This window comes from Argentina anserina, chromosome 4 (genome assembly GCF_933775445.1).
Source record: "Argentina anserina chromosome 4, drPotAnse1.1, whole genome shotgun sequence".
Classification (NCBI taxonomy): domain Eukaryota; kingdom Viridiplantae; phylum Streptophyta; class Magnoliopsida; order Rosales; family Rosaceae; genus Argentina; species Argentina anserina.
The window spans coordinates 12,994,590-13,007,490 of NC_065875.1; the positions used below are offsets into that span (position 1 = coordinate 12,994,590).

The 12,901-nt window shown below is 37.6% G+C and overlaps 2 protein-coding genes and 1 non-coding gene across 4 annotated transcripts; 1 reads left to right on the forward strand and 2 right to left on the reverse strand.

Moving 5' to 3' along the window:
* The first annotated feature begins 2,264 nt into the window (after positions 1-2,264).
* On the forward strand, positions 2,265-3,968 carry LOC126792208 (cytochrome P450 736A117-like). Its single transcript, XM_050518674.1, has 2 exons — positions 2,265-3,179; positions 3,339-3,968. Exons 1-2 carry the CDS (start codon positions 2,289-2,291, stop codon positions 3,966-3,968), a joined length of 1,521 nt encoding a protein of 506 aa, XP_050374631.1. The 5' UTR covers positions 2,265-2,288.
* Positions 3,969-4,650: 682 nt separating this feature from the next.
* Positions 4,651-12,667, reverse strand: LOC126791158 (actin-related protein 2/3 complex subunit 4). 2 transcript variants are annotated; one of them, XM_050517568.1, is made up of 8 exons: positions 12,609-12,667; positions 12,305-12,370; positions 12,034-12,086; positions 11,311-11,338; positions 10,563-10,637; positions 9,859-9,963; positions 5,370-5,459; positions 4,651-4,913 (listed from the first exon to the last, which is right to left on the reverse strand). In XM_050517568.1, the coding sequence occupies exons 1-8, from the start codon at positions 12,609-12,611 to the stop codon at positions 4,824-4,826; spliced, it is 510 nt and encodes a 169-aa protein (XP_050373525.1). In that variant the 5' UTR covers positions 12,612-12,667; the 3' UTR covers positions 4,651-4,823. The 2 variants fall into 2 exon arrangements, with proteins under 2 accessions (XP_050373525.1, XP_050373524.1); XM_050517567.1 differs by lacking the exon at positions 12,609-12,667 and adding an exon at positions 12,512-12,562.
* A 73-nt stretch (positions 12,668-12,740) lies between these two features.
* TRNAY-GUA (transfer RNA tyrosine (anticodon GUA)) lies at positions 12,741-12,831 on the reverse strand. Its single transcript is given in 2 exon segments — positions 12,741-12,776; positions 12,795-12,831. It is a non-coding gene; the product is annotated as a tRNA-Tyr (tRNA).
* Positions 12,832-12,901: the final 70 nt, after the last annotated feature.

The following is a 12,901-nucleotide window of genomic DNA, read 5'->3' on the forward strand; positions in this document are numbered from 1 at the left end:
TCTCTTTCCAGTGATCATGGAGATATTTTCATAATGATTTGTTTTCATCTTCTTGAAATTTGGAATCAAAGATGCATCGTTGTTATGAGAAAGGTGGTGCCAAATCCGATAGCAACAATCTGCAACAGTAAGAGGAATTTTACAAGTTGGACTGAGGCTCATGAAAGCAGAAAGGGGCCTTCGGGTGAAATTAGGCTCATTACTGATGCTAGCCAGAATTGGAGGCTACACTCCTCCCCCCTTTTTTTGACAAAAGTAAATGTTGATGCTGCTTAGAAGAAGGGTAATAGTAATAGTGGAATGGGGATTATAATCAGAGGTCAAAGTGGTGAGTCAATTATTGATGCTAGCCTTCTTAGCTCTCATAAATCGGTGGTGGAGGCTGAAGCTGAGGCTGTGGTCAGAGGCCTTCAATTGGCTGCCCATGCTAAGTTGTCTTCGATTGTGGTGGAGGGTGATTGTCTTGAGGTCATGGATGCTCTAATGAACCCTTACTCAGGCCATCATTGGAGAATCAACTTGATGATTAGGAAGGCTAAGCAGTTGGCAGTAGGTTTTTCTCTGTTGGAGTGGAACTGGGTTCCAAGAGAAGCGAACCGCATGGCGAATGCCGCGGCAAAGCTTGCGAGGGCGAGGTTGAGCTCTTCAGATTTGGTTGGCAGACCCCTTACCTCCCTTGCTCATGTTCTCAGAAGTAATGGTCTCACAGGGTCTCTATTGTTCTAAACTTGTGTTCTTGTTATCTTCTTTTCCTTAGTCTCATTCTTCAGTTATTGTTTTTTCTTTGCTGGCTTGTCTAGGCTTTAATGAAGTTTATCCATTGACCAAAAAAAAAAATTTGTTTCCCTGCGAATTGATATATAATATAACATTTTATTCTTCCATGTGATACATGCTGTTAGGGTATGAATCCAAACAGCTGGTTAGAATTGCAGAGCAAATGAAAAAGTAGAAGAAAACTTGATTGATACCATTTTCAATAGATATAGAGAATTTAAGCAAATAATACTCACAACGACAAGTCGTGCATAACCTAAAATGGTGCATATTGATTACTAAATATAACTCAGAACTCTAACGCAAACGTAGAGGTGGCAAATGGGCCCAAAAACCCGAGCCCGGCACGTAAAAAATCAGACCCGGGCCGAGCTCGTTATTGTAATGGGTCGGGCCGAGATATTTTGGCCCATGGGCCCGGTATGGCCCGAGCCCTTTTTTGCCTGGCACGACCCGAACACGATAAATTCATGGGCCGGCCTGTTAAACACATAATTTTATATTATTTATATTAATATTTAAATATTTATCATTATTAAACTTAAATATTATACTTTTTATATTAAAATCTATTGATTATTTCATTATTTTAACTACAATATTTCACAAATATTATCAAAATAGTGAATAAAACGTTATTATTTTGATATACGTAACGTTTTAAAAATAAAATTATGAAATGTGTTGTAGTAGTTTATATATTTTCCCCTTCCTTAATAGTTATATAAAAAAATATTCAAAATATATAATATTTTTTATTTTAATTGTGTCATATAATGCTAATGGACCGGGCCGACCCGCTTCTTAGCCCGGCCCGAGCCCAGGTTCGGCCCGATATAGGCTTAGGTCGGCCATGCTTAATATCTAAGCAAATAGTCCGGTCTGAACCCGGTATGATAAATAAATAAGCCGGCCCAACCATAATACAAACATAATTTTGACCCGTTTAAAATAGATCAGACTGGCCCAACCCGACCGGTTTGCCACCTCTATACAGGCTAAGCTGTCGGACTGACCGACTGAATTCATAGGACAAAAAGGGACGAAATCTTCCAAGTCGTTGGATCCCTTCTACCTCTCTCTCTCTCTCTCTCTCTCCTCAATCCCTCTCCCTCTATCCTTATTATTTCTCTGTGGCAACCATAATTAGAAGGCTCGAAGCTGTCCCAAGTTCATATTCAACCATGTCTCCTTGTTTAGGGAATCTGGGCTATTCCCAGGAAAGCTAATCCGGGCTATTAGAGATGTTTTTTTTTAATGGAATATACATATGTTAGATGTGTTTGCATAAAAAATTACATAATCATTGATCTGCATTAATTTAGGCAGATCCCCCATAATGTTTTCCAGAAGCTCGAGTCAAGTCTTGCTCGACTTGGATCCGTTTAAATTCTGGCAATTTCATGTGGGCTAGATCCAGATACAAAATCTAAGCTATCAATAGTGGATGAATAAGAAAGAGAAGAAAATATCCAGGTATACATGCACTAGTGAATCTGCTCCTGCAAATAATGGCGGAGCTGATCAATAACGAAACCCTTTCACTAGTACTTGTGGCCGTTTTCTTCATTCTCCTCTACTGTTGGTCTTCCACTTCCCCTATTACTACAAAACACTCACCACCTTCCCCACAAAAACTCCCCATCATCGGAAACCTTCACCAGATACGTTCGCCAAGGTTCCCGCTACACGTCTCACTCCATGCCCTGTCTCGACTGCATGGCCCACTCATGCTCCTCCACTTCGGAAGTGTCCCCGTCCTCGTCGTCTCATCGGCCGAGGGTGCTCAGCAAATCATGAAAACACATGACCTCGCATTCTGCAGCAGGCCCAAGTCCACCATCTTTACAAAGCTTCTCTACAACTCGAGAGATGTGGCCACGACGCCGTACGGTGAGTACTGGAGGCAGGTGAAGAGCATATGCGTATTGAATCTCCTGAGAAGCCAAAGGGTTCGGTCCTACCGCAGCATTAGGGAAGAGGAGACCAAAGCCATGATCAAGAAGATAATGGACGCAAAAGGAGTTGTGGATCTGAGGGAGATGCTTATGACACTTACGAACGACGTGGTCTCGAGAGTGGCTCTGGGGAAGAGCTACTACAGTGATGGGGGCTTTAAGGAGCTTACGACGGAGCATACGGAGTTGCTGGGGAGTCTTTATATTGGGGACTATATTCCATGGCTTGGTTGGTTGAGCCGTGTCACTGGTTTGGATGCCAAACTAGACGGAGTGGCTAAACGGTTTGATGATTTCTTGGATGTAGTGATTCAAGAGCATATGGATAGTGCTGACCAGAAGGTCGAGGACCAAAAAGATTTTGTGGACGTTTTACTTGACGTCCAGCAGCAAAACTCGCTTGGTTTTCATCTCGACAGCATCGGTTTAAAGGGTGTCATCTTGGTACCTCTCTCTCTCTCTCATTGATATATGTGCGTCTGTGTGTTCATAGGTTCCAGAAGTAATGTCAAAGGAGCTACATTACTTGCATATATATGGCAGGTGTTTACATCGATCAGTAGCTATATATTTTGAATGATGCTGATGCTGATTAATTTGTAGGACATGTTTGTTGCTGGAACTGATACCACAGCTACACTGCTAGAATGGGCCATGGCTGAGCTTATAAAGCACCCAAAAGTCATGTGCAAATTGCAGAACGAAGTAAGGGCTGTCCACAGAGGTGAAGAAGACATATTAACAGAGGATGATTTGCTCGATATGCCCTACTTGAAGGCAGTGATCAAGGAGACTCTTCGCTTACATCCTCCACTTCCCTTGATTATGCCTAGGATATCGAGCCAAGATGTGACAATAAATGGTTACAACATTAAAGCCAACACCCAAGTCATAGTGAATGTTTGGCAAATCGGGAAAGATCCCAAATCGTACGATTACGAACCGGAGGAGTTCGAGCCAGAAAGAGTCTTGAATGCTAATAGTGGTATAACTTACAAGGGAAGTGACTTTGAGTTGATTCCGTTTGGAGCTGGCAGGAGGGTGTGTCCCGGGATACAGTTTGCTACTGCTGTTTATGAGATTGCTCTCGCAAATTTAGTGCACAAGTTTGATTGGACATTGCCTGGTGGAGTAAGAAGCGAAGATTTAGACATGACTGAAACATCTGGTATAACGACTCATAAACAAGATCCTCTAAAGGTCGTTGCTATTTCATATAATTCATCTGCTTAGTTAATTATTCTGTGCTTTAAATCATCTTTTGAGTTTTGAATTGGAATCTCGAACTCTATAGTATGTATTGGATTACAAAGTTGCTGCTATGTTATGTCCACCCTAAAGTGGTGGCTTTCATATTATTACCATCATGGTTATCTTGTCAGTCTGGTTTGTAAATGAACAATATATATGAATTATTTATGAACTTAATCGATAATCAAGAGTCATAAACAAACACTCAACGCAGATGGAGAAACTGAACAACTGGATAGTGTCAATTGAAATGTTCAAGTCCAAGCAATGCAAGCATATTCAACCATTCATAGTATACTTGACTTCCATTCTCAAAAGAGAAAACCATTCATAGTGTACAACTATACATGCCTGAATCCATTACCCGGTGTTGCCAGATACAATATACCATCATTTCAGTACTATTGCAGACAGAATAACAAACGTGCAAAAATAGCTGAGTAATATGCACGTGATTCACACTGCTATAAACTACTAGCTGTAATTATTTTCACAATGAAACCCTGGAAATTTGAATAAGATTGGTAGTTGCATTTCTCTCTTTCATTACCCCTAGAAAGTAAACTTTTCAGACTGAAGCATTTCCACTACATATGCAAGAAACACTGAACGAGAGAAAACCAAAGGATATATGGGACACGAATCACACGATCATTTCCTCACGTCTTGAAGAATATCAGAGATTCTTTTTATTACAAGTATAGCTATAAACAGAATACTATAAAATAATATATTTTTTGAAAAGAATATTAGAATCAGCTTGAACTACATCATTTAGCCAATATATAAGCCCTACAAAACTGTTTCAAATGCATAGAATTACCAACAGTTTCACAATTAGATAAACTGTTTAAGAAACTCTGTAGCCACCAGCCTGCCTCGTGTGTTCACTGACATCTTTAACTCACTAATCTCTTTATCAATATCCTGCAAACAAGAAGCTATAGATTTAGAATCTTAGCGACTCAAGGAAACCGAAATCACATCTTTTAGCAGAGCTTCTTGAACTTCATTACCTACTAACCATAACCTGTTTCAGATCAAAAAAAGTAAAATACAAAACAGAAATGATAATAAGAATAACACAGATTTCTTTAAACTACTAGCTACAAGGCCTCTCAAGACAAAATAGGTTTCATAATGAGTTTGCACAGAAGCTACCAATGACAGAATGACCATAAGCTTAAGTGGGTACAAGCAAAAAACTCATGCTAGCTACGGATTTACTTAAGCACGTCAAAACACATTTTCACCCATTATGGCATGCATATATCAAGGTTCCACACCAAGCAATAAGCACTTTGGGAGTTCAAAAACAAAGCGGCAGTTTCAAACAGGCACTTTAAGAAACATGCAGTTATACACAGGATTTGGTAAACTTGCCTCCATAAACTGTACAATAAAATCAATGAGCTTGTGCTTCTGCATCTCTTCACAGTGATAATTTGTTATAAGAAAGCTAATGTCATAACCCTGCATGACAAAGCAATAAAGTAAACATGAGATGATTTGTTGCTGCCAGCAACCCTGTAACTTCACATGGATAGTAAACCAGTGAAGTCAAGTAAATGAAACCACTCCAGTTTCTCAAGCAGTATAAATTGATTAAATTCCCAAAAAAAATTTAACAGCTTACAAATTTGCATACCTGTACGGGCTTTCTTCTCAATACCTGAAATGCTTCTGCCCTCATTGACAAAAATCTACGAAACTTATTAGTTAATATGTTTTCAAGTTCATCTGCCTTTTGTGTCTTTCTGATGAAGTTTTATGAAGCTACCTTGAAACTTAGTGCATGGAAGAAGCATCACTGCAAACCTATTGTTTGTTGAAATGATCACATTACAAACTGAGATTGACAGGGCTGCGCTTTCAGAGGATGATGTTTTGAGGAGGGTTGCAGCTTCAATGAAGACCAAGTTCAACAAGTATTGAGGAAGTTTCGAGTCAATTAACAAGATCATCATGATAGCGAATGTAGACCCTAGATACAAGTTGCAGTGGGCACAGGTAGGTTTGAAAAGAATATTGATTAGGATGTATGAAGAATATAAAAGAGATGCGGGCGCCGATCAAGCTGAGCAGTCTGCTGATGAAGATGTAGGATTGGAAGGGGATGAATTAGAAGGGCTTGATGAAATCAGTAGGAAGATAGCAAGGGAGAGTCTGCACAATCACAATGCATTCGGAATGAGGTTGATTGATAGGAGCACAAAGTGTGACGTTCTTAATGTGATTATGCTATATTCTTACTCTATGTTACCTCTTATTTAGTATGTTTTATTTATATGAATAAGCGTCTAGGTAGAGCTTATATCAATTATGAGTGAATTAATGATGAAATCGTGCTAAGAATCCTTGTTGAGATATGATTCCTTATTCGATTATGATTCATCCTTTCGTATTTCTTTGTTTCTAATGTACTTATTCTTATTAGGAAATACAAATCCATGTTGGAGAAATAAAGCAATCATAGTTCCACAAGGAAAGAGAAGAAGATATGTACTTAAAAGCACAATCTATGTAAGAATCAAAATGCTGTCAAGATTCGTAGTCCAATTTCGACAGGCTCCCCTAGATAGCTCTGATCGAGTTAGAAGACGTACCTTATATGGATAGAAAACTGTGAGTCTAGTTTCTGTAGGATTTGGAATCAAATCAATATCTTATTCCTACAAGGAGATATGACCGAATCATTACTCGGAGGTCCAGTGAGCTCGGCAATATTATCCCAGCCATTGATTTGCTTTTAATCCAATGGATATGAGGGAAACTTAGGACCTTGTTTCTTCTGCATACAGAGCACAAATATGTATTAGAATCTCCATAAATCTCTGCACCAAAGAATGTCAAAGAAGACATGCATCAAATTAATGAGAATAGGTAAGAAAGTCAAAGAAGACATGCAGCAAATTAATGAGAAGAGGTAAGAAAAATCAAATATGGCTGCAGCAATTAAAGACTTCTGCTGTCTTCCTAATTCAAAGGAAGAAATTTGTGCAAAAGAAATCAGCATTAAAGGAAGAAGAAGATATGCAATTAATGTCCAATCCTCATAGAAATCAGAATTCTGGCAGTGCAGATCATCTAACTTTGACGAGCTCCCCTGGACAGCTCAAAATGATTGAGAAAATGTATGATGTATGGATAAAAAGGTATGGGAGTCTATTTTCAAATGCCGTTGGAATCAGCTTAATATCTATTTTCTAGAGAAATTTATGGCCAAAATAAAGGACAAATGTCAGATCTGTCGAATTGAGAAAATCTAGACCAATTTGGTTTCAACTTTGTGGCCAGCCTCCCTTGGGTTTCGTCCTCTATATATAGCACCTCATTTCCATAGAAAAACATTATCAACCTTGCACACAAGTATAGCCAAAGCTGTGTCCAAATATTTTCATTCACCAAAAACCATAGAATCCAAATTCACCACCCTCCACCATATTTTATGTCCAAAACTTGAGAGCCTAAGATACCACTCTTGAAGATCTCGTGCTACCTCTGTAAGATCATAGAGTTACACTTTATAATTCTTCTCTCAAGGTTCCTTACAGACGTAGCACGAGATCTTCAAGAGTATGGTATCCTAGGCTCCTAAGCTTTGGACAGAAAATATTGTGAATGGTGGTGAATTTGGATTCTATGGTTTTTGGTGAATGAAAGTGTTTGGACAGAGCTTTGGCTATACTTGTGTGCAAGGTTGATGATGTTTTTCTGTAGAAATGAGGTGTGATATATAGAGGAAGAAACCGAAGGGAGACTGGCCACAAAGTTGAAACCAAATTAGTCTAAATTTTGTCAATTCAGCAGATCTGACATTTGTCCCTTGTTATGGCCATAACTTTCTCTATAAAATAGATATTAAGCTGATTCCAACGGCATTTGAAAATAGACTGCCTTAGCTTTTCATCCATATATCATGCATTTTCTGAATCATTTTGAGCTGTCCAGGAGAGCCCGTCAAAGTTGGATGATCTGCACTGCCAGAATTCTGATTTCTATGAGGATTGGACATTAATTGCATATCTTCTTCTTCCTTTAATGCTGATTTCTTTTGCACAAATTTCTTCCTTTAAATTAGGAAGACAGCAGAAGTCTTTAATTGCTGCAGCCATATTTGATTTTTCTTACCTCTTCTCATTAATTTGCTGCATGTCTTCTTTGACTTTCTTACCTCTTCTCATTAATTTGATGCATGTCTTCTTTGACATTCTTTGGTGCAGAGATTTATGGAGATTCTAATACATATTTCTGCTCTATATGCATAAGAAACAAGGTCCCAAGTTTCCCTCATAAGCCTTGGATCAAAAGTAAATCAATGACTGAGATAATTCCGCCGAGCTCACTGGACCTCCGAGTAATGATTCGGTCATATCTCCTTGTAGGAATAAGATATTAATTTGATTCCAAATCCTACAGAAACTAGACTCACACAGCTTTCTATCCATATAAACTACGTCTTCTAACTCGATCGGAGTTATCCAGGGGAGCCCGTCGAAGTTGGAATACGAATCTTGACAGCATTTTGATTCTTACATGGATTGGGCTTTTAAGTGCATATCTTCTTCTATTTCCTTGTGGAACTATGATTGCTTTCTTTCTCCAACATGAATTTGTATTTCCTAATAAGAATAAGTACGTTAGAAATAAAGAAATACGAAATAATGAATCCTACTCGAACAATAAATCATATCTCAACAAGGATTCTTAACACTTAGCACGATTTCATCCTCAATTCACTCATAATTGATATAAGCTCTACCTAGACACTTATTCATACAAAAGAAACTAAAACATACTAAGTAAGAGGTAACTAAGAGTAAGAATATAGCATAATCACATTAAGAACGGCACACTTTGTGCTCCTATCATTGATCAGTACTTGTCGGATAGGTATGTGAGCCTTATTGCTAAAACTTTTGACATTGTTAAGTGGTGGAAGGGTAATGAATCTGTATATCCAATTTTATCAAAGTTAGCAAAGGATATCCTTGTTGTTCCTTGCTTAACAGTAGTTTCTGAAAATGCCTTCAGTTTAGGGTCAAGAGTTGTAGATCCTTTTAGAGCTTCATTGACACCTAGAACGGTCGAGGCTCTTGTGTGCTCTGCTGATTGGTTAAGGGCTGAACCCCCAAACTTTAGCTTGTACGATACTCCTATAGAAGATGACTTAAAAATCTACTTGGAGTTGGAGGCAATTGAGAAGGGTAAGCTTTTTTAAATTTATATTACTGGAACTTGCTTACTTCTATATTATGATATTTAGATTTGCATATCTAGCATTATATACATGATCTGTTGAACTAAATACATTGTATATCTAGGATTATATAAGGTTATGAGGCATTCTTCTGGTGTCTTTACCTGTTGGTTGAATATTTTCACAAGTTGGTTCTAATAATTTTGGTTCATGTCAAAAAATGCTTTCAATCAAGGTTATGAAGCAGGAAGGAATGCCACAAGCTCCAACTCAGTCCAAACCAATGTCTAGCACAAGAGGAGTGAAGTCATTGATGTTGCTATTCCGCATCAATCCTTGAATTTGTTAGCAAAATTCGAATTCCTTTTGTTGGATCTGTAATCGTATTATTGTATGAACTATGAAGTTTGTTTAAATTTCTTTTGTCAGCAAAGAAATTAGGTTGGGCCTTAGAATTAATTGGGCCGATATTATATCTTGATAAAGGCCCATTACCAACCGAACCAACCAAAAATATCGGTATACCGAAAACTTAGTACATAGGCTTAAGTAGTCGGTAATGGTACAAATTTTCTCATTGGTAGATGGTAATGACAAAAATTAATTGGTAATGTACCAAACCCAGCCCTAATAAATTCCCAAAAAAATTTAACAGCTTAGAAATTTGCATACCTGTACGGGCTTTCTTCTCAATACCTGAAATGCTTCTGCCCTCATTGACAAAAATCTAAGAAACTTTTTAGTTAATATGTTTTCGAGTTCATCTGCCTGTTTTACCTATACAAAAGACAAGCCGAAATAAAGGATAAGAGGGAAAAGAGAAATGGAATATAGAGGTAAGAATTATAAACTATCCCAGAATTGGGGAATAGTACACATATGATTGTATTGTTGGATTGAGTGCAACTTTCTGCCTATTCCCTTAACTACATGTTTTGTTTGGAATAAAATTCATTTACATTTAATAGTGAAAGTAACAATTTGAGTGTTATGGGTTTTATTGTTGACAATCATCATCATATATTAAATTTTATTTTGAAGACTGCGACGTAGTTAGTTGAACAAAAATATAAATTGCACTTTCAGATATTAATTACTGATAAGGTTCACAGACAGCTGAGACAGATTAACAAACTAAAATACGATAAGTTCATACAGTTGTCTACCAAATATAACCCTCCATCAAACAGGTTTGTCAAGAGAGGTCTACATCAACCAAGTATAGACATAATTGAGTTTTAGTTGTTCAGATGAGCAGATGAAAGAAACGAAAAGAAAAAAAATCCAAGCGAAAGCAGTGTATCATTTAAATATTTTCAAACTCAGAAAGCCATATCTTCAACTATCACCCAAAGCATTCGAATATATCTACTCACCTTGAGGCTTATACGAAGGGAATTAATATATGTCTCTATTAAACATTTTTCAGCCTCATTTCGACATATCAAAACCTGTGATAGCAATTGCATGAGAAACAGAATGATGTCAAATTGCTGGTGAGAACAGCCTTATCAAGCTTAGGAAGAAATTTCTTTATCCAGAATCTCTGGGTTTTATATGTTTCAATGACAATTTTAACATCCTAAAAGCTGTAAGCTTAAACTATTAACTTTAGACATTAACGTTTTACTAGGTGCAGACTAAATCTCGAAACCTAGCAAAAACAAATAGTCCTACTACATGGCATGCATACTCAAATTACATTCCTACAAGAAAAATATCAAAATAAAATTGCAGAGGAAATGCTCAGGTACACTTTATTAGCTCTAACTTCTACATTTTATATTCCTATTTAACGCCAAAATTGTTAATTCCTATGCAAAGAATTTATCTAAAAGTGGTAAAGATATTTCTGATAAATCATGAACGGGAATTATCTTTGCCGAACTCTGTAACTGATACGACAAAGCTTACATAAACCAACACACTTATCTAGACTATGGGTGGAAAAGAATAACGAATATGATTCTCCAAAAAGCCCAAGGAAATAGAAACCACATATATGGCTTTACAGCTTTTACCCAAACAAATATATGCAAACATACCAACTTTCCAAACATCACCAATAAAGTAGGAAGGGTGGGATGGGAAATCTATTTTTTACTATGTCAATACGGTTCTCACAGGATTTAGCAGAAGCTCTGGGCTGGTCCTGCAAAAGATGAACAGAAGATTACAGCCTTCCTCACAAAATCAAGCACATAACACTTGTAAATGGCAATTTAGCTTTACATCCAACAATGAGAAACTAGGATTTTCTATGAGACATCGTAGAATCCGTACACATGCTTGTAAGAGCATCTAGGCTTACAGGTGCTAGGCTGAAAAGCATGTGTGGCATAGAAAACACAAAAAGTGTTACCAGGGAGACATCCTGACAGGTTCCTTGATTTTACAACTTTTTTCATATTAAATGATCTAGTTGACCCCGAAAATTTTATATGCATTTATAAAACTTGACATATAACTTGAATATATACAACTTGAGCCACAGATATCTGATGAATTCAATTGATATGCCCATAAAACAGAAAATCGTGAGGCAACAAGGTTATGTAATCCCACATCATATAGGTTAAAACCCAAAATATCAAGATTTTGAACAGATGACAGCCTTGATTGCCATCGCACGAGAACTAGCTTGTACAGTGCTTAAAACATATAAATCCTTACACTGCTACAAAGTCCTAGTTAGATTCTTAATTCGACAATAGTTCATCGGCACATAGCTATCATCATTTTCATTCTATTTCCACAGAACCTGATTACTTTTCAGTTGTAACTCCTACAAATTTAAAGCCAATAATGAAAAGGGAAGCTGGTGCAATGTGAGCCTGGTGAACTTACTTTAACTCGACTTCCGGCTTGTTATGCCTTTCCACTTCTTGACAAGGAAAATTCTGCAAGTTGCACACAGCACAAACCAATGACAAGAAGACGAATTTTCAGTAGACTACATTACTTTTTTGTTCTTATCTAACAATGGCCAGAACCAACACTAAAGATACCAAACTTGTTTCGCGGAATCAGAACCTTAAACTGCATATTCCACCATCTTAAACCAAACAGGTCTTGTATTACATTGTACGGAAAACAATCAAGGATTGATGGAAAGTACCTGGAGGCACATTGCAGCATCGAGGGTGTTGCGTATACAAGTCAAGTACAATCTCAAAGTGTTTGCCTGAGACAGAATATAAAAAGAACAAGATCAGTACCCATCACCGGGATCAGCTGAATCAAGATGCTTAGAGTGAGAAACAAAAAACAGATGAAGACTTGATGATGGAACAGGGCTATGGGGGAGAGAGTGAGCAGATTGTACCGCCAACATGGAGATTGAATTGTCTGACGAAAACAATCTTAAATTTCTCTAAGGAAATTGAAAAAGAAAAAGGAAGAGGAGGATCTGATGGGTTTACCATTGAGATTTGGAAGAGATTTAGTCCACGGTTTCCTCCGAAATCTGAGAGAGAGAGAGAGAGAGGTGTCTAGTTCAATACTTCAATTATGAAGAAGAGAGACACGCAAACAAAAATAAGATAAAAAAAACATCCGACCTACCGGATTCGAACCAGTGACCTAAGGATATCCGACGATTTAACCCACTACAGTCCTCCGCTCTACCAACTGATCTAAGGTCGGTTTGTTGAAAAGTTAGGGAAATGAGTAAACTTATCGCTAAATGACAGGAACTGAAATAAGAGTCAACATT